This window comes from Channa argus, chromosome 5 (genome assembly GCF_033026475.1).
Source record: "Channa argus isolate prfri chromosome 5, Channa argus male v1.0, whole genome shotgun sequence".
NCBI lineage: Eukaryota > Metazoa > Chordata > Actinopteri > Anabantiformes > Channidae > Channa > Channa argus.
This window is the reverse complement of record NC_090201.1, coordinates 8,551,658-8,576,845: the sequence shown is the minus strand read 5'-3', so window position 1 is coordinate 8,576,845 and position 25,188 is coordinate 8,551,658. Positions and strand designations below refer to the sequence as shown.

General features: G+C 40.6%; 1 protein-coding gene across 3 annotated transcripts in view; it reads left to right on the top strand.

The window, feature by feature from the left end:
- slc25a26 (solute carrier family 25 member 26) overlaps positions 1-25,188 on the top strand; it is a 47,717-nt gene that overhangs the window by 10,727 nt on the left and 11,802 nt on the right. For all 3 annotated transcript variants that reach the window (XM_067503674.1, XM_067503673.1, XM_067503672.1), the window contains exons 6-7: positions 17,976-18,020; positions 21,938-22,007. In XM_067503674.1, coding sequence (XP_067359775.1) covers positions 17,976-18,020; positions 21,938-22,007 — 115 coding nt within the window. The remainder of the gene's footprint in view (positions 1-17,975; positions 18,021-21,937; positions 22,008-25,188) is intronic.

Here is a 25,188-nt window from a genome sequence, read left to right as displayed (position 1 = left end):
ACAGGTCGCCAGTCTAGCTCAGGGCCAACACTGAGAGACAGACACAGACCGACAACCAGTCGCACTCACACATTCACACCTATGGTCAACTTTAGAGCCACCGATTAACCTGACAAGCAAGTCTTTGGACTGTGGGAGGAAACTGAAGAAGAAAGAAGAAACCCATCCAAAAAAGGTCGCAGCCGGTACGTGGATTGGAACCAGAGACCTTCAACTGAAAGCAGCAGCACTTGACTATTGACTAATTGGCATTAAATTATTTTTGCTTTTGCACCACATTAATCTTTACTGTGGTCTACTCTTTGCTTAGAAGAAACTTGTCTGCTGACTTGGCACCTTTTGGGTTCCAGACGAATAGAGCATGAAATCAATGAGATTCAGACTATGGTGACTGAAGTTGTGTTGTGAAAAATGACTTTATTCTACACTGGAAAAAAAGGGCGTATTAATTAACATCAGCAAGACTTTGTTCGGGACTTTCAGAAGTTCACTTGTCAGAGCAACCTGGTAGCCAAATGGTTTCAGTGTTACCAACATAACCACAATGTTCCTGTTTTGAGTTTTGCTGTTCACTATGTTATAAAGATGAAAAGACTACACAATTAGTTTTCCACATTAACACGCTGCTTTCGGGGCGTTAATTTGTATTCTTTTGTGCAAAATTACACAGGGTAAACTTTATAACTAAGACTAATTCTATTTCATTATGGAGCAACGCTTGTTTTAAGCCCCATCAGGACACCGTCTGCTTTGTGGAGTGCACTACCTTTTACCACTAGATGGCATGCTAAGATTAATACTGCCTCTGATCTTTGTGCCTGATTTGATCTCATTTGACTCTTCTTAGCTTGGTTTTACTTATGCTGATCAACTAGAACTATAACTTTTGGTTACATTTATCATCTGTCTATCAAAGATTGTTTTCACTTTCATTCTCTATACCTCTCAGATCTAACTTCTGTACTTGATTTCTTTTATTGTTTTACTCTCCTCCAAAGTCACACTGTTTTAAGCTTTTAAAAAGTAGTAAGCAAAAGGTACAGGGTGCAGTTAAATGTTCTCAGAGCAGCTGTCAGTCTCTCAGAGCCCAACCAACAAAGCAACTTCTCTAAATAGCTTCAACAATTAAAAAAAAAGCTTTACAAGGGTAAATGAAATGGGAAGTGCCACAAGACTACCCTAAACAAAATAGCAAGGCGCCCAAGGAAAATATTAATCCTTCAGTTGACTATGAAATGTAATAACTAAAGTACTGGCTATGTGACTCTGTTCACTTACTGTATATTGTGACCATTCTTGTGTAATTGAGGACTGTTTGCAGGAGTCTTTTTTTATTTATTTATTGTCTGCAAGCTCTTAAAATAAAATCCAGTAAAAATAAATTGTGACTGCATTTGTTTAAAAATGGAGGTTGATCTTTATAATAATGTTGCCTACTGGTGCCACATTATCTGTAAACCCTGCGATCAGTGAGGGGTATAAGGGGGCTGAGAAAACCTATTGACCGCTGTCAGTTTGAACCTTGACATGACTTAACCTGTGGAGCAGTGAGTGCGTGCTTGTGTTCACAGATGAGTCAGTGTTCTGTGTTTATTTTCTGGTGCAGGAAAATTAGCAGAGTACACATACTGTACTGTACACACAAAGTTGAAGTTTGGCGAAAGTTTTACGCTACCACCGTCAGTCAGTTAATGGCTGTTTCCAAATATCATGAAAGCTTCCTACAATAATTGACACGTTGAGTAACTTTTTATTCAAAACAAGAAATGTGTAAAAACGGACATTTTTATGTCTGGGATCAGTCTTTACTTTTTGCCTGGCAGAAAAGGGTTTAAACTTCCTGTAAAGGTTTAAATAGATATGTTGTCTTTGGTATAATTTTATTAAGAACTAGCTTTTTCTAATGTTTTTGCTAAGCGAAATTAGCTGTAGTTGCTTCATTGCATGTGAGTGGTATCAATTTTCTCATATACGTAACTGTTAGCAGGAAAGTAAACAAGTGTACGAAGCAAAATGTCAAACAATCAACTCAGGATTGCTGTCTGATTTTTCTCTTTTCACCACCGGCCTATAGAATCACGAAAAATGTACCTGATGAAACTGGGGCTACTTTCGAATGAGATAAAGCTGACAAATTCGAGGTTTGATCACTGTTGATTGGGGCACAGTGCATGCTGGTACGTTTTCTGTCTGACTTGATCCCAACCTGCTCTCACGTCATAAATACATATGTAGGCAGTGATAACCTCGTGAGATCAAGGCTGCTGTAGTATAGTGCTGCAGCCAGGTGCCACAGTTGCTTTCCACTGCCCGGCTCTCACGTGATCTCACAGCTGATCGGTTCAGGCGATTCCTCAACATCACAGCATAGACACATTTCTTCTTTTGTTTAATATAAAATATTTTCATTTTATTCATCAGAATTTTACAATAAAGGTTGTTTCTGTAATCAGAATAAACATTGTAACTTCTCAGATCCTGAATACATCAGTTTATATTACAAATAGTTCACATGTTGTGTTGTACTGTACTGCTGTCAGTTTAGTTCCAACTGTACCACACAGAATGAACATTAATGATTTGAGTCTTTAGTATTAAATTACACTAAGTTTTGGGCAGTGGCAAATTTTTTATTTCTCCACAGGTCAAAGTGGGTAATGGAGTCGTACTGGAGTGCATTATAAGAAGAGGTGGTTCTAATGCTTTGGCCACTGGATTCATTTTAAATATGGTAGCCAAAACAATAGAGCCACCTCTTCTTATAATCACCTTTCTGACAGTTTCAACCTAAAAACTGAGAAACTATAACATTGTAATAGTAGAATTCATGGTAGATAATGTATTGGATTGCATTAAATTGCACAATTGGTCATAATGTTGTGCCTGATATATGTAAAGTAATATGTTTTGGGTTTTAGACGTTTGCACTAAACATACCAACTGAAGACATCACCTTGCTGACATGTTATAAACTGAACAGATAAGCCATTATTTGGCAGGAAATAATTCAATCCTTCAAGGGAAGCTGAAGATGATCGGAGCATTATTAGAAGAAATTGCAGAACACACATACAGTGATAATTAAGGGAAAGATGTAGATGGTTGGCAGTGGTGTGCTTGGGGCTTGAGACTTGTGTCTTTAACGTGTAGCTCAATCCCAGCCTTATCAGTTGACCAACGAAAGAGGCATGTGACATTCTCCTTTTCAAATGTATTTGTTACGGTACAATGAAGCGACTTAGCAGTTCTTAGCAACAAATGCAGGAATCTAAATGGCTGCAGCAGTTCAACAAAAGCAGTATCATCATGGTGCTATGCATCAGCTCTTAATGCACCTGGCCTCTGACTTAATTCAGACTTACATACCATCAGTCAAGAATTGAAGAAATTTGTTAATATGAATTTACTGCTCAAACTAGAACATTTGTAGAAGCATTTAAGTTCTTTCACAGGAACTCAAAGGCAGCCAACAATAACTATAGGGAGATTTTAGCTTGATGTGTCTATTCACATTGCAGTTTTTTTGATGGATCTCTGTTTACCTGCTTGAATTATGGAATATTATCTTTGAACGCTGCCCCTTCTGAGTTTTTACAGTTCAGGCCGGCCCTTTTTTAGAAGAGTGATAGCCTTAAGCTACTGAGAACAATTCCCGCTTGTCACTGGATGGTCTTGATCACTTTACCACACATGTCATTGCTGGAAATAATGGTTTACTCCCACTGTCACTCTGAATGAGGGATGGATGGGCTGCTGTTCTCAGCAACTTGGCTGCACTTATCAATCACTTTATACTTGTGTGGATACAGTGGTATCTTTTCCTCCTTTTCTATGCCTTATCATACGTTAATGTTGGCCCATGCATCTAGAGAACTGCATCCCCCTCATGCATGCAGTCTATTTGTGGTGCACTTTCGTCTGACTAAATCTCAGAAGGCTCCCTTAGATCAACAAGTGGTCTTATTGATGAGTTCAACAGACAGATGGGCTTACGGAGTGAGCTGCCATGCTGTCAGACGCTCACTTTGTGCTTTCTGTTCAGCATAGACTTGTGCGGGGGGATAGGCTTCCCTGTTGAGGATGATACATTGGTGAGCTGTGCCACTGGGGCCCATGGATCACACACTTATGTTAACTACATTTGTCCCTGTTGAGCTCTTCAGTTCACTCACAAAACCATCACTGTGGATGTATTTGCAATGCAGAGATTCTTTGTGAATTTCAGTTTTTATGTGGAGACTTATTACCAATATCCACTGCCAGATGTTTTTCCAAGCTAAGACACAGTTGTTTTTGACAACTATAGTTGTTTTTATGCATCACTGTCATATGTGTGTGTGCTGTAGACATGGCCACGGTGGCCACGTTTTGTCTGCATCTTTCCCCGAGTCTTAGGGCTATGCTTGCTTCCCACAAACTTTCTGCATGTTTGTCTCAATTCAAGCAGAAAAACATTGATGCTCCACATGTGTTTCTAATAACACACAAGCCTATTGGTGCTGGCAAAAGACCGAGGGTCTGTGTGTGTGTGTGTGTGTGGAGGGGTGTTTAATGGAAAGGGTTTGGGGGAGTAGGTCTGGAATGAAGGGAAACGGGGCAGTCATGGTTTGGATGTCATGTAGAAGGAAATAAATGTCAAGACCATGCTCCCGTAAATTGGAATCTGGTGCCCGTACACAAGATTGAGAGTGATGCATTGCTCCCCTGACAGCAATCACATGTTTGGGCACCTGTTCCACTTGAGCTTAGGCTTTGAAGTCAGATAACACAATAACTGCACAATTTATTTAATACCAGTCTCAATCAGTCAGCTGATAATGCCCTCAGAGTTAGAAACTTGTGCAGGACTTAACCTTTCAGTCACACCCACTCTAAGTAAAAGTTAAAAAAAATAACGACTTAGTTTCACTTTATCTCGAAGTGACAGGACAGAGTAAGAGTTAAGGGAGTGTTAGGAGAATAATGTAATTGTGTAGAATAGCCAGACATGGGAAAGCACCCCACAATTAGTTTTTTTAATTTAATTTAATGTTTTTACTTTATCCCCTCTGTGAATTCAATGTGTTTTTTTAATTCTCAATAATTTTAAACACTTTGACATTTTGTCTCACTTGTTTTTCTTAATCTTGTTTCAATTTGCAGGATGATTTTTCAGTTTCTTTCTGTTGCATAAGTGTCCTCTTTCCCAGACGGTCATATGAATCTCTCCAGAAACAACACCTGCTCACTGCACTGTCCAGCCAGCCATATGCCTGCCCCTGTTTCCTCAGCCACAACCATAATCTTGCTAGAAGAAGTTGTTACGACCTAAACGCATCTGGAGCAGAGCACCTCAGTGTCAAGGGTCACGCTGTGATGTCACTGCTTAATGTCTATTGAAAAAGAGAAATATAAAATGTCACTCGCACTGCAGGCATTTACCTCACTCAACCCCAGCAGAGGTTAGAAGTTCAAACCAATTCATAATTCAACACTGGGGAGCTGCTTGCATGGCTGTGGACTCTCTGTTAAATTAATTCTGTTTTTTCCTCTCTCTTCGCTCAGGGGGTATTTAAAATATAAAATATAATAATAAAACAGCTGCAAAATTGCAAGTGATGCATATATGTATAGAAAAGTCAGAACAAGGGCTGTTTTTACGTACTCTATAAAGAACAAGTGCTGTGTTAGTATAAGCTCTAATTACTACTGAGATAAATATTACCATGCAGTAAAACAAGAATTTAAGGTGCTTAATTAACGAATGATGATCGACAAATCCATTGTGTCAAATCTGAATTATGCCAGAGACTAACCACCTGAATATGGTGAATGAAAAGGCAGTGTTAATATAGTAGAAATTAATAATGGCATGTCTGAATGGCCTTTGCTTTCATTTGAGGGCTTTAAAGATTAAATAAAGATGCAAAAGCCATGTTTGTTCTTTATGGAAAACTCAGTGACTTGCTGAGAAGCTGGATAAAATACTAAGCCCCTTAAAAGTTTTGCTGGTGTTTTAATAGTCACTAATGACGGTGCAGCTTAGCGTAACGTTGAACTGCCTTTTGTCAAACCTGTAACAGAGTGAAGGGGGCCCATACATGGTTGTGTGTGTATGTGTGTGTGTGTTTTCAAACTTGTTGCGTCACTGCCAGTACACACTTCTCTCTCTATGGAGATTTTGTTATTTCCAGCTGTGCTGCTGTTGTGCTTATCTGATTGCCAGCTGATAAGATAAGTTTGTGTGTGTGAGTGTGTTAGTGTGTGTTACAGTGAAACAAGGAGAGAAACATTTCAGTTGGCCTTCAGGCAGTGATTGGTTAGCTGGAATGACTCTGGTCTGTGTTTTATAGCTGTGGGCATTGCTCCCAGAGAACATTGCATCTGTGTGTGCGTGCATGTGTATGCGTGAGTGTGCACTTCTGCCATGTGTGTTTTTATGAAGGTGTGTGTATGTGTGTGCCATGCTAGCGATATCAAAGCAAGCTTCCTTATTCTGCACCTTCTTGCCTGCTTTACAGCACTCTACTTTCTTCTCCTTCCTTTTAAAGGAAAACTTTCACATCCGTACTGCGGCTATTTAACCGATAATGTTCCACTGCCACGTTGACACCTAGTTACAGAAGATCCCTGTTAGTATGCAAATGTTCAACCACAATTTTGCATGTTCAGTCAAAAAACTAAATAACCAAACCACAGTGGCATTTTTGTGTAACAGTGGTGTGTCAGAGCTAAAAAGAATTTATTCTACTCGCTTAAAAAGAAGATATTAGCAGCCAGTATGTTAAAAGTGTTAATAGTATGCTATGTAAGCGGAATATTCCTCTGCGCTGCCGTCTGTTATGGAATCGGACAGAAATACGCAGCCCATGTTATAAGTTAAACCAGCTGGTTTGTTTGCTGCTGGTCATGTCACTTTTTATTCTTTAGGTTCACATTGCAGTAAAGCACCACTGCTAAATTACTGTCAGCCACAGTTTTGTATTGGTTCCCCAGTATCTGTAGCTTGCATAAATAACCACGCGTCTCCGTTTTTTCCTTTCAGTTTGCATTAGAATGGAGATTAATAGTTCCATTCTTGGACGCTTTCAGAAGTCTGTCAGCACATGTGCCTACAACAGAATTGGTCTCCATAGAGAGAAAATTTTGAAATTGTGAAAGTTTCCCCTTAAGGTTCTTGTAAAGTAGACAGATACATGAGTTCTTATTTTTCACGCCACAGAAAAATGTGCCATTAATTACCCAGACAAATTTGAGTGATTAAAAAAGTCACTAAGTTCATGAAATTAGGTTTCAAAATCCTGAAAATATAAGCAGTACACTCTGCTCTATAAGGCTGGGGGCTTGTCGGGTGAAGCGTGATCGGGTACATGTGTCATCATAACATGATTTCATCTCCATCCATAAAACTCACATATGCTATTTTATAAAGTAATGATTTCAAAATTGTAGATGCAATCTCTGCTGTCTTATAACCTCTACAGCATTCAGTCCTGTCTGTACTGCTGTCACTTTAGACACGTCAAAACTTAGACAAAATGAGACATTTCACCTGCAAATATCTCGAACCATGTTTCTTCCCTGCCTCAAAAACATGACCACAGAAATTATAAAAACTGCTTAGTGGTCTGATGCCACAATGCATCACTGTATAGCTTAGACTTTCTTTTTTTTTGTACATGTTGCCGCTGTTTGTATTTATTTGTATTTTACATTTTTTTTCCACAGTCATTAGATGGGCACTAAATCCAACTGAATTATCTCTGCTCACAGGGAATGTCTGTCAGTCTGGAGCCTGGATTAGCTTGGTCATCTGTGCACAGAAGAATAAGCTAATTCAGACCGCAGACTGTCACAGCTTACCTGTAAGTAGACGCAATTCATTGGAAGTTGTGGTGTCTCTCTGATTGTTAAAAAAACAATTGAGTAGGAAAATGAGCAATGTTATTCTTTAGTGATACCAAGTCTTCTTGTCAGTGGGGTGAGGCGCTAAGAAGTGTGCGGCTCAGTAGTGTCTATGATTGTCAGGCTAACTCTGCACAATCCTCACCATCCTGTCCTGTCCCACACTTCCCAGCACCATCATCATTTAATCAAAATCCCCTCTCCTACACATGACTCGTAACCATCAGACAGCCATACATCTCTGTTCCTGTCAGCAGCTAATTGGCCGACCCTCAGGGCATCCTGTGACACACTACACCACCATTCATTGGCTAATATGCACTCTGCCATTGAAACCATCTGTCAGTGGCTATGACAGGTCAAAACTGTTTTAACCTGATGGAAGGAAAAAACAAAAAGGACTAAATACAAGAAGAGTTGTACCACAGCATTTTTTTCCTACCGTGCTGAAAAATGACATGTACACGGTTAAAGGTGTTAACACATGTTTAGGTTTAGCTTTTGCCTCTTTTGCATTTTTACATTTGCTATCACATGCGATTGCTCCCGGTTCACTAGTTTTCTCTTCTCCGTCTCTGCTGCCTTTGCCTGTTCTGCTGCATCACATGTTCATAGTGAAGCAACAAGCTGCACACAGGTGGGAGGAAGGAAAAAAATCACCAGCACAATGTAAATATTATTCACTTTCTGGGAAGCATTTCTCTCATGTCGATGGAATTGCTCTCTTGATTCGTTGCCAATGCACTGTTTCTCCTACACCACCACTCTCCTTCTTTTTCTTTGTACCCTCTCTCTCTCTTTTTTTCCCCTTTCTTCCCCCCTACTTCACCTCAGAACAAGTCTTAATTTGTCAGGAATATGACTGCCCTGTACTGACTCCTGCAGCGCCTTATGGGAATCAGCTACCATTTGATTGGCTCACAGAAGAAGTCCCGGTACTTAAACCTCTCCCTAGTTTGGCACAAACACACACACACACACACACACACACACACACACACACACACACACAGAGAGAGAGAGAGAGAGAGAGCTCTGCCTTTGGCACTAAAATCTGTCAGGTGAAATTCTTCAGCAAGTGCAGTCACACTCGCTCTGTTTTTGGACTTTAGCTTGGGATGAGTGATTGCTAGTCGCTTAAGGCTGAACACTCCTAACTTACACAGTATGGGCCTTAGAGGGACACAGGATGCACATAACTGTGCAATTTCCAACACTCCCTAATCTGTGACAAATTTAGGTTTTGAGGAACTTCGTTGAGCACAAAAGGAATTATGGTTTGTATGTCTTATAGGTTTAGGTTTGTATAGGCATGTGATTTGTGTGGAGTGTGCCTCATGGGAGCGTAAGGGCAGGTTTGTGTGTGTGTGTGTGTGTGTCTGCGTGTGTGTGTGTCTGTGTCTGTGTGTGTGTGTGCTTAAACTAAGGCAGCATATGAGGGTCTGTTTTCTGTAACAGCGAAGTGCAGGCCTTGGCTTCCTCTAACCAACACTATATAACCACCAAGGGAGAAGTAATCCAACTCTCTCTCACACTCTCTGCCTCTCTCCTCTCTTTCTTCCATTCCTCCCCTTTCTCCCTCCTCAGGCCAAACACAGGCCCAGAGTGCCGGATCAGGCTCCTTGTATCGATTGACTTTATTTATGTGTTTGTTTATTTATTTAAAAGGCCCCAAACTCCTCTGTCCCTGAGGTGTACTTACGTGCCCCCCCCCCCCCCCCCCGAAACACACACACACACACACACACACACACACACACACACACACACACACACACACACACACACACACACACACACACACACACTCCTGCAGGACTGCACTGTACACATAGCTCCTATGTTTAGCCCAGGTCGTTGGCGCGTCATGGACAGGTGTAATGTGTGCTGTTAGTGCACTAACTAGGTGTGACATTAGCTCATATGTGCACGCACAATTTGGGCCCAGTGTTTGGTAACATAACAGAGAGCGGCCCATTACTGCAGTACAATTAAGTCTGTATGTGGTTGAAACAGGGACAGTGTTAAAATGGTAACTAAACAAGTACAGCATAATTATTAGATTATGATTTATTATTACACAATTTGTTTTGTTTTGTTGATAATATGGCTGGATGACACTATGATATTATCATCTATCGATTTTGGAATCATACTATGATAGAAAGATCTTATGGCATCCATTTTTGACTGCATGTTTTTTCCCAAATCTTATTGTGAAACTTATAGTGATTATATTTGTAATTCTTTGCTTAGGACCTTGCGTGCATATATTGTCTTTATATATTTATCCGCATTGTCCCTGAACTGTCAGACAAACAGGTCTGGCCTCTTCTTGTTCAGTGACTTTCTAGAGCTGGGGTTAAACACTTGGCACAGTAACGCATAGAGGTGTCCAACACCACCTGCCTCTGTGACATGATTAATGACTTTATCAACTTTCAACATATTAAAATCTGATCTGTGTTTGTTATCAGTGTGTCACCACAGTCAGTTTCTTTCGTGACACGCAGCAGATGGAATGTGGGTGTGTCTGAATATTTGAGGTGTGTGTGTGTGTGTGTGTGTGTGTGTCTGTGTTTGCTTGTGTGACTTTGGCAAGTGAATCCATCTTGCAGCTCTGTTGCATTAGCAGGTAATAAATGTGGACTTATGTGCTGGGTTTTGCCATGTTGGATCAGTGCATATGATTTTGTGTATGTGTGTGTGTGTGTGTGTGTGCGTGTGTTTGAGTGTGTGTGTTTTCTCTTGGCCCATAGTGATTCTTTACTTTGAACAAAGCTGCTGCTGATAACCTTACCATCTGACTCCCATCTGCTTTTTCTTCAAAGCGTCTCTAGCTCTCCTCTCCTCTCCTCTCCTGCACTTTACTACTACAAAACTGTATCAGAGTGAAAGGAAAAACAAAGACTGATGCAGTAGAAAAACTACTGCAAAACATCTGAAAAGATAAAAGAACAAATCTCAATGTGAACTCTCTAGTGACTCATTGTTTCTCAAATGACTAGTTAAACATTTGAAAGGAGCAATTTAATAAAAAAGAATTTCAGTTTGCTTATAAATTGAATTGAGTACACATGCTCTCATTTGAAATGGTACATTTGGTAAATTCCACATCCACAGGTTTAGGAGGTTTTGCCAAAAGGATTTGGATTGGTAATTCTGTATCAAGTACTAATCCAGCAGACTTCTCTGGCTCATGAATCATGTGCTCTTTTGCTCATTTGTTCCACATCTGGTGGCGAGAACAGAGCAGAATGAATGTGCAAGTTGTTGGGTTCAGGATTGCACCACATTGTCTTGACTGAATGTGAGTAGTGGTTTTGAGAATAGTGTTATTTGTGTCTGAGATTTCATAATATAGCAGTAAAACCAGGGAGGGCATCTTTTACTGTCATTGTAATGATAGTAAACAGTGTCATCAAACATATTCTGGTTTTTTGGAAACTATAAAGTGGGTTTTGGCAAAGTTTTAGTAGCATGGGTGATAATGTGAAGGAAATAAAAAGCAAAGACATTGGCACTGTTAGTAACCTTCAGTCCACCACGAACGTCTCCACTGAAGTATGTCATCTAATGCTGGATACATTGCTATGAAATTAGTAACAGATATCTTTTATTCCCAGACGATGAATCCTCATGCATTTTCTAGCACCAGCAGCAGGTTTGTATGTGGTTTGTGGTTTTAAATGAAATGTCTAGAAGACTTTTAGATGGATTGTCATGTGATTCGGTACAGATACTGCATGTATGCTCCTCAGTGAAACATCCATTAATCCTTAGTTAGCTTTTAATTTAATGTCATCATCACTTCAGAACTTTAATTTGTTCAATACTTTATAAAACTCTGCAACTCCGAACATGATCAAATCAAACAGAAATAGTTTTCTTTTTAATGAGTTCAGTGTTTGGAACAGTGGTTAAAGAGTTGACCAGACGGATATTGTTCTGTTTTTGCTCATTTTAAAGGACACCCTGCCAGTGTTTTCTTTTGACTACAGTGTGAAAGCCTCTAATGTGGAAGCTACAGACTCGTGTTGAATCTCACTAGTAGTACTGTATTTTGTTTAAAAAAAAACAAAAAAACATGCTAAAACACGTTGATCAAAATTTTGGTTTCCAGCAATATTTATTTTGGGGAGCACTTCCATAATAGCAGTAGGTTGACATTTTAAGTAATAATGCTCCTAATATTGAGCGATGAGTTACTCTACTGGGGAAACAAATCTGTTGGAAAAGATGAATAATGTCTCTCATCTGTTTCTTTGGTCATCTACAGTATACATTTGTCTGCTTGTTTCTCTATCTTAATATCCATCTTCTCTGCTCTTTCTCTCGTCTTCATCAGTATGCAGAGGCTCCAGTATGACCTATTAAAAGTCATTTGTCAAATTGCAGCCAACTGGTTTGCCTGCAATGAAGCTCAATGTGAATATATTTTGACATGTGTTTTTCCTGCCCTCCGCTGAGTGCTTAAGGACCTGTGACAGGCCGGAGCCTCTCTGAATACTAATAAAGTTAGCACTAATACAATTGGCAAGGACGCCGACGCGACACACACACACACACACACACTCACACTCACACTCACACTAACACACACTCACACACACAAACTGAAGCACTGTCAGCACAATGACACACGGGACAGAATCTCAGTATTTGTATAATCTAGTACCTGACAGTCACAGCAAATGGGACTGTCATTTTTGATCATTCACAAAATGTGTCAGCCAACAAATAAAAAAAAGTTGACCCACAAACACACACACACACACACACACAGCAGAAATATGATTAAGCATGGTGACATATTTATACAAAAATGCAAGACACTTGCATGCATGATAGCAGGTCTGAGTGAGAGCTGGTCATGTGTTTCCCAGCAGTGGAATCCTGTCCCAGGAGGCCGGCTGGATGACACAGATGTTTGTGGGCTTTGGGAACAGATGCTGCTGAGCTTCTGGAACAAAGTTTTTACACTGTGGCCAAGTTGCAGAGCTGTAGTTTGGCAATATTATCACAAAACACAGAATTATAAAATCCTCTTACCTTAGACAGCTGGGTATCTTTGTATGTATGGAGGTTAGAGAACAGCAGGGAGTAGAGCAGAAGGAGTGGCAACATGGTTGGAAAAGGCTGGAAATTTGTAGACTAAAAGGAAAACATATGTATAAATAATGATTTGATGCAGACAGTGTGGAGAATGGCACATATAGCCAGATGTTAAAAACGGACAAATGGACATTTTTAACCTCTTTATACTTAAGCAAAATGGCTATTTATGCCTGTGTAGAGTCTGTGTCAATTTTTTTCTGACCAATCACGAAGAAATGTTGACATGGCCTCAACAATGTGTTAAATGCACTGGGTGTGTTCATCTCGCTGTGTATCATTATGATCTGGTTGTTGGCTCTAATTGGATCAAGCTGGAGTTAAGCGAGCTAGTAGTTTTGTTTTGACAGGGTTTTTCAGTGAACTTAAAAACCATTTTTCTTTTGGCTTTAGGCTGTTGATGTTTCCTTAAATAAAAGCTACACCTCTAACAAATTATTCATTTGAACCAAATAAAAAACTTTTCAACAAGTACTTGTCGTGATATAATATGGAATCCTATTCAATTATATATCCTGATGGTACTGACAGACATCTTTTTTCCACTGTTTTAGGGACTTTATTATCATCTCTGATTTTTGTGTCATACAGCGTTCTTGGCTTGAGGGGCCCAAATGCACACTCACCCACAAATAGGGAACTTGGCTTGTCTTTATGGGGCTCAGTGGGCCACGGTGGCCAAGACATTATATGGGGCTGGGGAAATGGTCAGGAATTAGCGCCATGGAGCTGTTTGGATTTTATACCAACAATACTTGTGTTGTAGTCTTCGGGGTGGCTGTAGCTCAGTTGGTAAGGCAGTCGTCCATGGACCACAGGCTCAGTGGTTCAAGCCCCGGTTACGGTTATATCATGTCGAAGTGTCTCTGGGCAAGACACTGAACCCCCAACAGCCAATTCCCCTCCCCACCTGCGCAGTGCCCATCCAAGCCCGGTAGAAATATGGGAGGGTTGCGCCAGGAATGGCAACTGGATTAAATGTGCCAAATCAACTTGGACAATGATGCTGTGGCGACCCTGAACTCACAGGATAAGCCGAAAGGACAAAAAAAAAAGTTGTTTTCTAGTCTACCGTGAAATAGCTAGGGTCTGAATCTGCCATCAACACTTGTTGTAGACCCGTCTGTAACTCTAGAATATCAAAACCATGTGGTTTGTTGAGTGACCCAGTAAATAAAGAAAGATGACTTCAGGTCCAGCACCTGCTACCACTTAGATCCAGGTGGATCCTTAAACTAGCCAGCAGTGTCCTAGAGCAATGCACTCTGATACACTGTGATTTCTGTAGTGAGCTTTTTGCATCATGTCCCACCTCCTACACGCTCTACCTGGCACCACCCCTCACCTAAAACAAACTCAGTATTTCCAGGTAAGATTGTGTCTGACATGGGAAGTCTCCTGTTGTCTACTTTGTGTGTGAAAGGGCAACATCAAGTTACTTGAAATTCAAAATTCGCCACGACAGTGGCTACATTTCGTAGCTTCTACTCACGTCTATCACTTTTCAGTGATTGTCCAGACAAAATCCAGCCCAATAAAACCCAGCAAACAATACTGTACATGTACATCATTCTGGCTTCACTGGACAGCAGGAGATTAGACTAAATGTGCTGTATTTAATATACGCAATGAATAACTCATAAACTCATAAACATATCAAATAAACATGAATACCCAGTCTCACCAAGGAGGCTGGTTTTCTATTGCTGAGTAATCTAAATCGATTCAGTCACTCTATAGTGCATGAACAAAAGAAGTTAAGCAACAATAGTAAAACACTTGTGCTATTTTGGGGCCAACTATTCAAATAATCTTTGTATAAATGTTGTATCTACTGTTTCCACAAAGTAGACATTTTAAACGTGCAGCCCTGACTGTCCACACGGGACAAATAACCACTGGGGACCCACGAACTTTTAATCAGATTTACTTGTTTACAAGGAAACAGCACAAATGCAAAGATCAGTCTTGGTGTTTTAATAAGCAATATTGGATTATTCTAATACAAATAGTGAGTAATTGGAAAATTGATTTTGAATGTCCTAGAACCCGCAGTGAACCTTGAATGGAGGCTGTATTTCATCCTTCTACACTCTGGAAAAACTCTGCGGATCACAAATGTTATGGGTCACAGTGTGTCGACCAGGTTAAAATCCAAAGCTTTTTCAGTGTCATTGTATTTTATTCAACCTTTTCTGTTGTTTACAGATTTCATATTTGTTCTGTGTCACACGTTTGTATTTTAACTTTCTATTTTAGCTTCTGTGTTTTCCTAGTAATGCAAAGTGTTCTCCACTTTGCCTGGCAATAAACAGTTTTCTGATTATGATTCGGATTCCCCCTCGGTTACTCGATCTCAAAAACTAAAGCAAGAAAGAAACGAACTACATGCTTGTTCCCTTGAGCCGTTTTGCGAAAATATGCTTGTGTTTTTATTACAAGTCAGAGCAGTGACACAAAAATTGCAGTTGTGGTGGGAATTCATTCCACACACAGTAACAAACTGTACGTATTCCCCCGCTTGATAGAAATAAATAGACTCCAGGTTAATTTTGTTTGGGATGTTCACAATATGATCACAGGATGACGGATTGCTTGCCCACTCCCTTTTCTTTAGCGTGTCTCTCTGTCTCTACCTATTTTCATTTCTCCTTCAGCTAAGAGATTTATTATGTTTATCTCCTTCCTACATCAAGTTCAAGCTTCTCATTGGTACGTTAGAGCGTGTTTATGTGAAATGAACAGAAAGGATTTCAGAACTGGATTAATATGATGAATTTGCATTTTCGTCACACAGCAATAAACAATAACGCACAGCTGAATCCTGCATCATCTCGTCAGGTTCATACACGATTGCTGTGTGTGTGTGTGTGTGTGTGTGTGTGTGTGCCCTCAGCTCTCCCTTACTTTTAAATTACTTAATACTTTTATTCAGACCACATGTGGTTTTTAGATGTTCCATCTTTGCCACACACACATACACAGATCTTCTACGAACAGTGTGCCAGCGGTGTCAAACCAAGTCATAAATCATTGGTGGATCAGTCTTTCCAGATCCTCCACAGATCCCATCTGTCTTCTTTTCTCACTCTTTCCACACTCGTGGCTGTATTTTTAAAAATGAATTGAATATCATTTTATTTTTTCTTTGTACATTTTTATATTAAGGTTAATTTGCTGCTTTTCAAGCGGATTTAAAATGGTTAAAAATAGTATTACACACACCTTTTACATCTCTTTAAAATAACAGGAGCAGTGATGTGGGAGCAGTGCAGGTGGTAAAATATGAATGTTAAATGAGTCGAGACATGTGTTTACTTACTTTCATTTTCAATTTACTTCCACCTATAGCAGTACACCAGAGTACATGTAGTACAGTAGTGACTTTGATCCCCAAGCTCCCTCCATTCCCTCTGTCTCCCTCTTTCTGCCCTGGAAAAACACAACTCTTTGTGGTGGTAATAGAAGACAGGTGCACTATATTCCTTTTGTAATCTCACTCTTATCCCTTCACAGTTCGAAAACAGAGGTGCTCTCACTTTTCATCCTATCCTCTTTCAGACCTACAGTACAAGTAAAGTCAAAGAACAATTTTAGATCAACTCTAAGGACTGAGAGAATTCGCCTCTACTAGCCCAGACAGTCCCAGTGAAGAGTTTCTACTGGAAATCAAACAACACCCAAGTCAAGTCAATAAATTATTTCCATGTCTTTATCATTGCCACACTTTGTTACACACTTTGTTATTCTGAGTGAACACACCCATATCGAACATCAACATCAGAGGCCTGGCTAAAGAGTTGGGGTTGTTAGTAAAACCTGCATTCTGCTCTTTATTTAGTTTGGAAAGGTTTTCACCTACATTTTGAGTCCAACTTGCATGAAGGAGCATTACATTTGTCAAACTCATCAAATGAACCTTATTGTTACACTTTCTTATTTACTCAACAGTGTAATATGGAAACCAAATTTACTCTGCTCAGTTAAATTGACCTTTATTTTGGGAGCTTTATGTTCTTACTTTTGTTTTAAAAATGACTTATATTAAAACTCCAGGTCATTATAATCTTTTCAATTCAGCTCTCAGCGAGCCAACGCAGCAGATACCCTTGAAGTTATTCTGCTTGAGAAGTGTTTATATGAGGTCACTTCATCTGAACTAAGTGCTTAATAAGCTCATTACGCGGTGTAAACACTGTTCTTATATTGTCTTAATCCAGCTTTTCCGGTGTGTTAACATAGTCTGGTGGAAGATGTTAGAGGAGTCTTCAAAGATGGATGATTGATCCTCTTCTTGCTATGATCAAAAACTCATGATACACCTCACTGTCACTGTATATATTTGTCTCTTTGGTTTTAGTTTTCTTTCTTTCCTTCCTTCCTGTCCTGCTCTGCCATTTCTGCAGCACAAGATGAGTGGATACGTGTGTGTGTGTGTGTTTGTCTGTCTGTACTGTGTTTTATGTATAAGAGGTTTTACTGCACGTGTGTGAATTTTCCTCTATTTCTGGTCATATAAAACATGCCCATTCCTGTGCATATGTCTGCATGCTGCTGTGGTATGAGTGTGTGTTTGTGTGTGTGGTCCGACACACATTCGCCCCTTGCCTTGGCACTGCCACAGATTTCCTCCTCCTGCAACTTCCTGCCTGAGCCAGTGTATTGTTTCTAGTGACAACATTCACACTCTGACCACCAGTGTAGACCCTCCTTCCCTTCCTCTTTTCCCTTTCCAAGTTTGCGCCATCCATCCATCCATCCATCAATTTAACCATCCATCTCTCCATTCATGTCTGCCAGACCACAGCCCGTCTCATTCATTAATCATCAGCAGTGAGACGGAACAAGGGAGCAGTCAGTTGAGTGAGAGGAAACAGAGAAAGGTGGCAGGAATGACAAGTGCTAGAGATTGGAGGTTAAAGATGAAACTCGACATAATGCCAACGATTAAACCTTTGTCTTTTGTGTTTTTTCAGATCCCGTTTTCCTTGGTGCAATTTCCACTTTGGGAATATTTAAAGGTATGTAGTGGGTGTTTCCAGAGTTGTTTGTCTTCATTTTATTCTCTTTCTGTCTTTACTTTATTCCCTCCTCATCTCCCCACTCTCCACCATTCCTCAGTGCCATCTTTCACAGTAATTATTCTCAGTGGTAAATCTGTAGTACAGTTATAATGGTGTGGTTACACTCTGACACATTTACAGCAGGCTCACCCACTGCATTCCCCCTTGTATCATTGTGGCAGGTGAAAATGGGACTTTATGCCTCGTTTTAATGTGTTGTCACGACTACCATCAAACTGGCCTTCTATTTATCAAGCATTTCCATTCCTGTATATTTCTTTTTAGCCTTTTTCGTCTCTCCCTTTCTTAATGTCTTTATTTCACCCATGCCTCTCCCTCTCTGCCCTCTTTCCCTTTTGCCATTAACACATAAAAAACCGTTTCTCTTTTAAAAAATGTCATTTTGTTGGACTGACATCATCTCTCAAGGGCTCAAGAGGCGGACAGTCAAACATTCTATCAGTGTTGGAAGCTAACGGCTGAACTACGATGAACAATACGCCGCACAGCTGTGTGTGTGTGTGTGTGTGTCTGTGCATTAGCAAGAGTTACATATTGTCATTCACAAGTGACTCTTTGTCCCTCAGTCAAAAGACCCTCTCTTCCAGTCCATCTGGACATATCCATTGGTGGAGGGCTGAACTGCTGGAATCTGGACCTCTCCTCTCCTCCCCTCCCCTGCAAATGTACAGTTCAATTATCTACTGTGCTAACATGGTGTTCTGAATAACTGATGAGTTGTTTCCTCCGTTACAGTAGCAGAGGCCAACGAAAGAGGGAAGGAAAGAAAGAAAAGCATCTACTTGCTACCTTCGCAGTGACCACCAAGCTTTCATAAACAAGAATAATGTGATTTAGTCCAAAAAATGCCTGATGGAAGGAATTTGAGAGATTGAGCATGTGTGGCGCGATCTCCCATCTGCTCTGCGGAATTGTAATATGCTGCGTTATGGCCTTTTTCTTTTTCTTTCTCACCAAGCCAGTACAGCTGTCAGAGAGGAACAGAAAGAGGAGAAGGGAGAAAACCAACTGCAGTTGGCCTGTAGGAAGAGGAGTCCGCAGACAAATCCTTTCCTACAGTTCAACTGGGCCCTGAGATGTTACGGTTATGGTCGTTGAGATGTTATTTTTTCCAGAAAGGAAACATTAGGAAACTGGTCAATTATTTGACAAAGGGTCAGAAAAGAGAGGGAATTTGACACATTGGTCACTATCTTGTCATGCCTTTTCATGCCAGATTTTAATATCTATGTGAATAATTCTGGCTCTTCTTTCACACATTAATTTCCCAACGCTGCGGTTTTCACTCAGTTGTTTTTCCCAACAGCAACTGCACAGTTTACCCCTCTGTTCTGACCTCAAAAACAACATTAGCAAAACAGGAGGGTGTAACACTTTTAGGTTATGATTGAACACCAATAAAGAGCCACAAAAAATGCAAGGAATTCTGCTTCACAGGCACTATGGGAACTCGGATTAAACCGATGGCATACATGAACAGATGCGGTGTCACTCCACACTATGTGCACACCAAAGTACAGATCTGATGCGTTGGCACATGCGCACAAGCACATTAGCATTTTTTTCCTGCAGGAAGTCATCCAGGTGCAAGGTCAGACTCTGACAGCACAGGCCATAGGTCAAAAAGTTTGTTTTCCCAGGTTTAGCTCTCATTATGTATTCATGAAGCAGAGGGGAAGGGGAGGGGGAGAGAGAGGAATCCCCCCTTGTGAGGTTTTTTTTATAAATCTGTCCTAATGGAATACACATGGTACATCGTTAGCTCGTACGTCCCCTGTGCCAGTCCTTCATTCTTCTATCATTTTCTACGTGTTTACTTGCTTGCATGCACATTCAGGCACACATGGTTCCTGTGATGTCCACATGTGTGAGGTAAGAGGGGAATGAGATAACGTGCAACAGATTACACTCAAGGGGGGGCAAAGAAAATGTTAGTAATCACTCCATGCTGTTGCTCAATTGCTCTCCCTGAAAGGTAATAATATCTTGCACTGCCCGAGACAGCCCAGATGTGGATTTATTAAAAAGACCAGTGTTGCATGGTCATCCCCCTCATCACATTTCAGAAGCTACTGGGCAGGAGAAAAGTAGACACTGAGCTTCACCATACTGAGATCACTCTCAGAGCAAAAGCATCAGGTGTTTGTACTCAGTGGCCGATTGCAGCCCTGTGATCTGGGGTTCTCTGGCCCACAGGCATCACTTTAACCCACACATGCTGAAAATGTAGTTTTGTTTTTGGTTGAAGGTCTTCACAGTAGCTTGCCTTTTAAAGCTTTTATACATGAAGTTCATTATTCAAACATTGTGTTGTTAAGTATTTCTGTCTATACATTTGGACACGTATTTCTTTACAGGATTTTATGCATGATGTTGTTGTAACAAGTGATGCATTAAATTGAATATCTATTATTCACATCTGACTAATATTAGAGCTCAGGGACTGGCTGAAAATGACACTGTATGCAAAAATTGATTGTTAAACACTTGTGTACATTGACTCTGCATATTTAAAATGATTCTGTGATGTCCTGACCTTAATATTTAAAATACCTTGCGATGAGCTTTGTTGTGAATTGGTGTTACATAAATAACATTAATTCAAATGGAATATTGAGTTGTAGAGGTCACACAGTGAACAGAAAGCAGTGTGTGTTATGTTTTTTTTAATAATCTAAATTAAGGTTCTAAGGAGAGTTGGTAAAGCTTTCTAAGATACTTTCGTCATTTGGAGCTATGTAAACCATATAAATAAATCTATCCAGACTTAAGATGTTTATTTTTTTAAATCGCAATACGAGTAGAACACACATTTGAATGGTGTAATCTCTCATTTACAATTTTCCCTTCCCAGCTGTGCAGTGCCGGTCCAAGCCCGGTAAAAATTGGGGAGGGTTGCGTGAGGAAGGGCATCCGGCGTAAAAACTGTGCCAAATCAACATGCGGACAATGATCCGCTGTAGCGACCCTGAACTCACGAGATAAGCCGAAATGACAAAAAAAATAAATAAAAATATCTCCTTTACAATCCTCCTATGGATTTGTGGTCCATCTTCTAATGCTCTCCAACATCCCACAAAGTCAGGGGTGTTTAAAAGAAATTTTATTTATGTAGATTAAAGATTCAGTTTAATGTCACTAATAGGGCATATGGATTTCACTCAACCATGAGTATTTAGTGCCTTTGTGGGGCACTAATTTCAGCTGCTTACTTTACAGACTAACAAACGGTTATGGTAGCAACTGTGTGTGGAATCCACAGAAAATAAACCACAGCTTTTATTGCATGTTCACCATAAGGCAGGAAAACGTCACCGAGGGTGACAGCTGGTTTATGCTGACCAGTATTTTTGATGGTTTTGGACAATAAGAATACTCTATATCACAAAGGAATATTAGGCTTTGAACTACATGTATAACACGTACTGTACAACAAACTGGGTAATGGGCAGTGAGAAAACTGCAGAAAATTGTCAGCTTTATACCTAATTTTTTTCGGCACATGTAAAGAAAATTCTGCGCGATAAAGTCGAAGTGCTGCAGTGTGTTCCCCTGCTTTCCTCTTGTCCCGTCCCAGTTCTTGGGAAACAAGTATCATGACATCACTGGGGAGGAAAAAGCAACACAAAAATAGCCGGGCAAGATGGTTCCCAGCCATATGCCTGGACCCCAGACCAGACCAGACCAAGGTTCACAATGTGTTTTCAATGTGTCTTAATATCTCCACTAACTACAATCTCCTCTCTCCCTCTCTTTGTCTCCCTCCCTTCTTTCTCCATTTTTCTTGCTCTTTCATCATCCTCCTCTATCGACAACCCTCTCCTTCTCTCTCGATGTGTCTCTCTCTTTCCCAGATTCTGTGGTCGCGGAGGCAAGGTCACACGCTCTACTCTTGGCAGGCTGCTGTGTGTGGAGCTTTTGCAGGTGCAGGGGATTATATGCTGCTTTGGGAAAGAGGCGGGGGGGGGGGTGGAGGATGGGGAGGGTGGGACTGGATGGATGGGTGAGTAGATGGCCAAGAGGGCAGGACGACTTTACCATAAGCCACATTCCTGTAGGATTCTACAAAGGTGAGCTTAGCCGGTAAATCACATCCTCACCTGCACAGCAGTTCTGCAGGAGGGAAGAATATGGAGGGGAAAATAGGAACAGGCAATTCAGGCAACTCTTATTACCAAACAGTGTTACATTGACAATCTGCAGACCGTGATTTTGCATTGCTGCCTCAATAGAAAGATCATCACAGTTCTCAAGCCCTTCAGCCAAATAAAATCATACCATATAGCAGACTTCATGGGTCAATGTTAGCCTGGATAAGTATCAGGGGGAAAGAGAGACAACCGGGGAAGAGGAAAGGCAGGATGAGAGCGGCTGGTTCCTGGGTATAGGCCCCTGCAGCTGTGCGACCTCCTGAGCACTGGGGCCTGAAGTGGTTTGAGAGAGAGGAAGTAAGCAAGACACAAGAAAGGAGGCAAAGAGGCGAAAGGGAGTCGACTAAAAACTAGATGAACGGGTGAAGTCAAATGCACTAGATGAGAGACAGCATGGGAAACAACTAGAGAGAATGAAATTAAAGTTTGGTGAAGGTGAAGCTGATTTTGACGGGTGGTTAACCCATAATGATACATCTGCATTTATTAGTTTATAATATTTTTATATCAAAAGCAGCAGGTGGTGTTAGGATTATGGCTGAATGGTGTAAACTTGTTCATTGATTTTGTTTTTTTTAAATGTAAAAATTCCTAACTTAAAAATCACAACAACTTCCAAATCTGTTTTATATCAGTTGTTATTAAGAAGCTCGACTTTGTTTTGTGAAACCATTAACAATGTGCAAAAAGCACTGAACAGTATTTTTCTTGGACTCGTCCTGAGATTCGCAGTTTTTAAACCCTCTGCGTAGCTGCAGATTCATGACCTCACATTATTCCTCCCAACTTTGAGCAGAAATCTGACCAGTCGTAATAAGTAGAAACACATCCACGTAGATGTCTGGGACCTTTAATTCATTCTCATTTTTAAACTAATCACTTGTGTTTGTTTTTTTGTTTTTTTACTTAGTTTTGTACGTTTTTATTTCTCCGAAACTGTGTGAATGTTGATGTTTGTACTAAGTAATTTAAGGCATAAGGAACAATACGTGGTCAGATGCAGCCACAGATAACACGACTTGCACTACAGTTAGGTTCGTACATAGTTTGGCACTGAAACAAGTTTGCTAATTTTGGCTTCTTACACGCCCACAGTGGATTTGAAATGAAAGAGTCAAGATGTGGTTAAAGTGTTGGCTGTCGACTTTAAGATTTTGGTCAAAATACTGCATAAACTGTGTTGGCATTAAGGACAATTTTATACACAGCAACCCAAGTCTAGGAGCTCAAAACTATTTGGACAAACTAGAATAGTCATAAATTAAATTGTCAGTTTTGCAATCAGTGCCTAAAATCTGGAATTCAATGTTGGGTTTCTTCTCCAGAAGAAACTGCAGCTGTATTCAGTTGCTGTTGGTTTCTGGAGTGTTTTCCCTTTACTTTTTGTGTTCAAGTCAAATACATGGTGAGTTGCATACAGGTCAGGTAATTAACTTGGCCATTGTAGAATATTCATCTCCTTTTGCCTTATAACTTTTTAAAGTATTTTTTGGCTGTTGCCCATCTGCAGTGTGAAGCCCCGTTCAGTGAGACTTCAAGCAGTTGGCTGAATCTGAGCAGACAGTTTAGCCCCAAACAGTTTATTTGACAGCCTTTCTGCACATGCCCATGACACCATATTTCACAGAAGAAGTGCAGCCCGTTTGTCTGCTTACTTGTAAACAGCACATACCTCACCATGAAACAACTGAGCAGCCAATTGTCTAAATATTTTTGAGCCCAAATATTGGAGGTCTCTGGATGACATTTTACCTTAGTACTAGTAGACCTATATGTAGATGTATGAGCAAGGGAACAGCAAACAAAGCAGCGTGGCAAACAAATAAGCATTTCTGGTGTGTTTTTAGTGGAAGTCATTTTACTTGTTCCCTGTACAAGCAAATTATTCACTAGAAAATAATCTACATCCAGAGGCATGTACAAATTAATGCAGCACGTACAAAAAAACGTGTCACATCAACCTTTTTCCACCCAGTCTTCACCTCTTTTAAGATGAAGAAGAAGCCGAACCACAATTAAAGTCCAGATTTTAGCGGAAAAGCAGCGTGCTGGTCCATGCAGCAGTTATTGGACGGTTTTGGAGTTTTCACGCCATAACTCTCGCAACACTACAACATGCCAGACGGGACAGGATGATTGAGGTTAGCTGCTCTGGGTGTGGTGGAGAGATGGAGATGGAGGTGAAGGAGACAAGAGGGGATGAGGACATAGCACTCCAAGGAGCTGAGACATGGCCCTGTGCCACCCCACCTGGACTTGGTCTGCGCTCAGAAGAATGGGGAGGGGAGGGGAGGGGAAGCAGAGGGGGAAAGAAACAAGAACAGAAGAAGAGATTGAGACACACAGAAGACATAGGACAGTGGGTGGCAGACGTAGACACGCAGAGATGAGAGGAAAAGGACTTAGCAGATAAAGTATTTAGAAAACAAGTTTTTGTTGTCAGAAGGTTTTACTTCCCACTTTTGCAGCCTTAATGATTATTTAGTTAATTTGTATCAATACGATGTACAGATGTGTAGTATGTCAGCATTGAAACGGTCCACATAGCCAGTGTATTGACCACATAGTTTTCCAATAAGGATTGGAAAGTGTGTCAATTGGATAATAAAAGACCATCTGAGCCAGAAGAAGAAGTGGTGTGTTGAAGACGGGGAGTAAGTGGGCCCGGGTCCAGGCAAGGAGTCAAGTTCACATCTTTCTCTGGCCGAGCTGCTGCTGTCCAAGAGGGATCCTCAAGTTTCAGTCGCTTCCCTCTACATTGCGCTTCACACTCTCTCTTTCACTCATACATAATCAGTTTGACACTGGAAATGCTCACTCAGACACGTTTAATTGTCCCGAATACCTCCACTTGTATCCCGCATTGACTTATGATGGGCTTGACCCCGTATGGACCCCTTACAGAAAACTGCATGGCCAGAGGGGAGATTACATCAGCGACTCAAGTCGTGTCT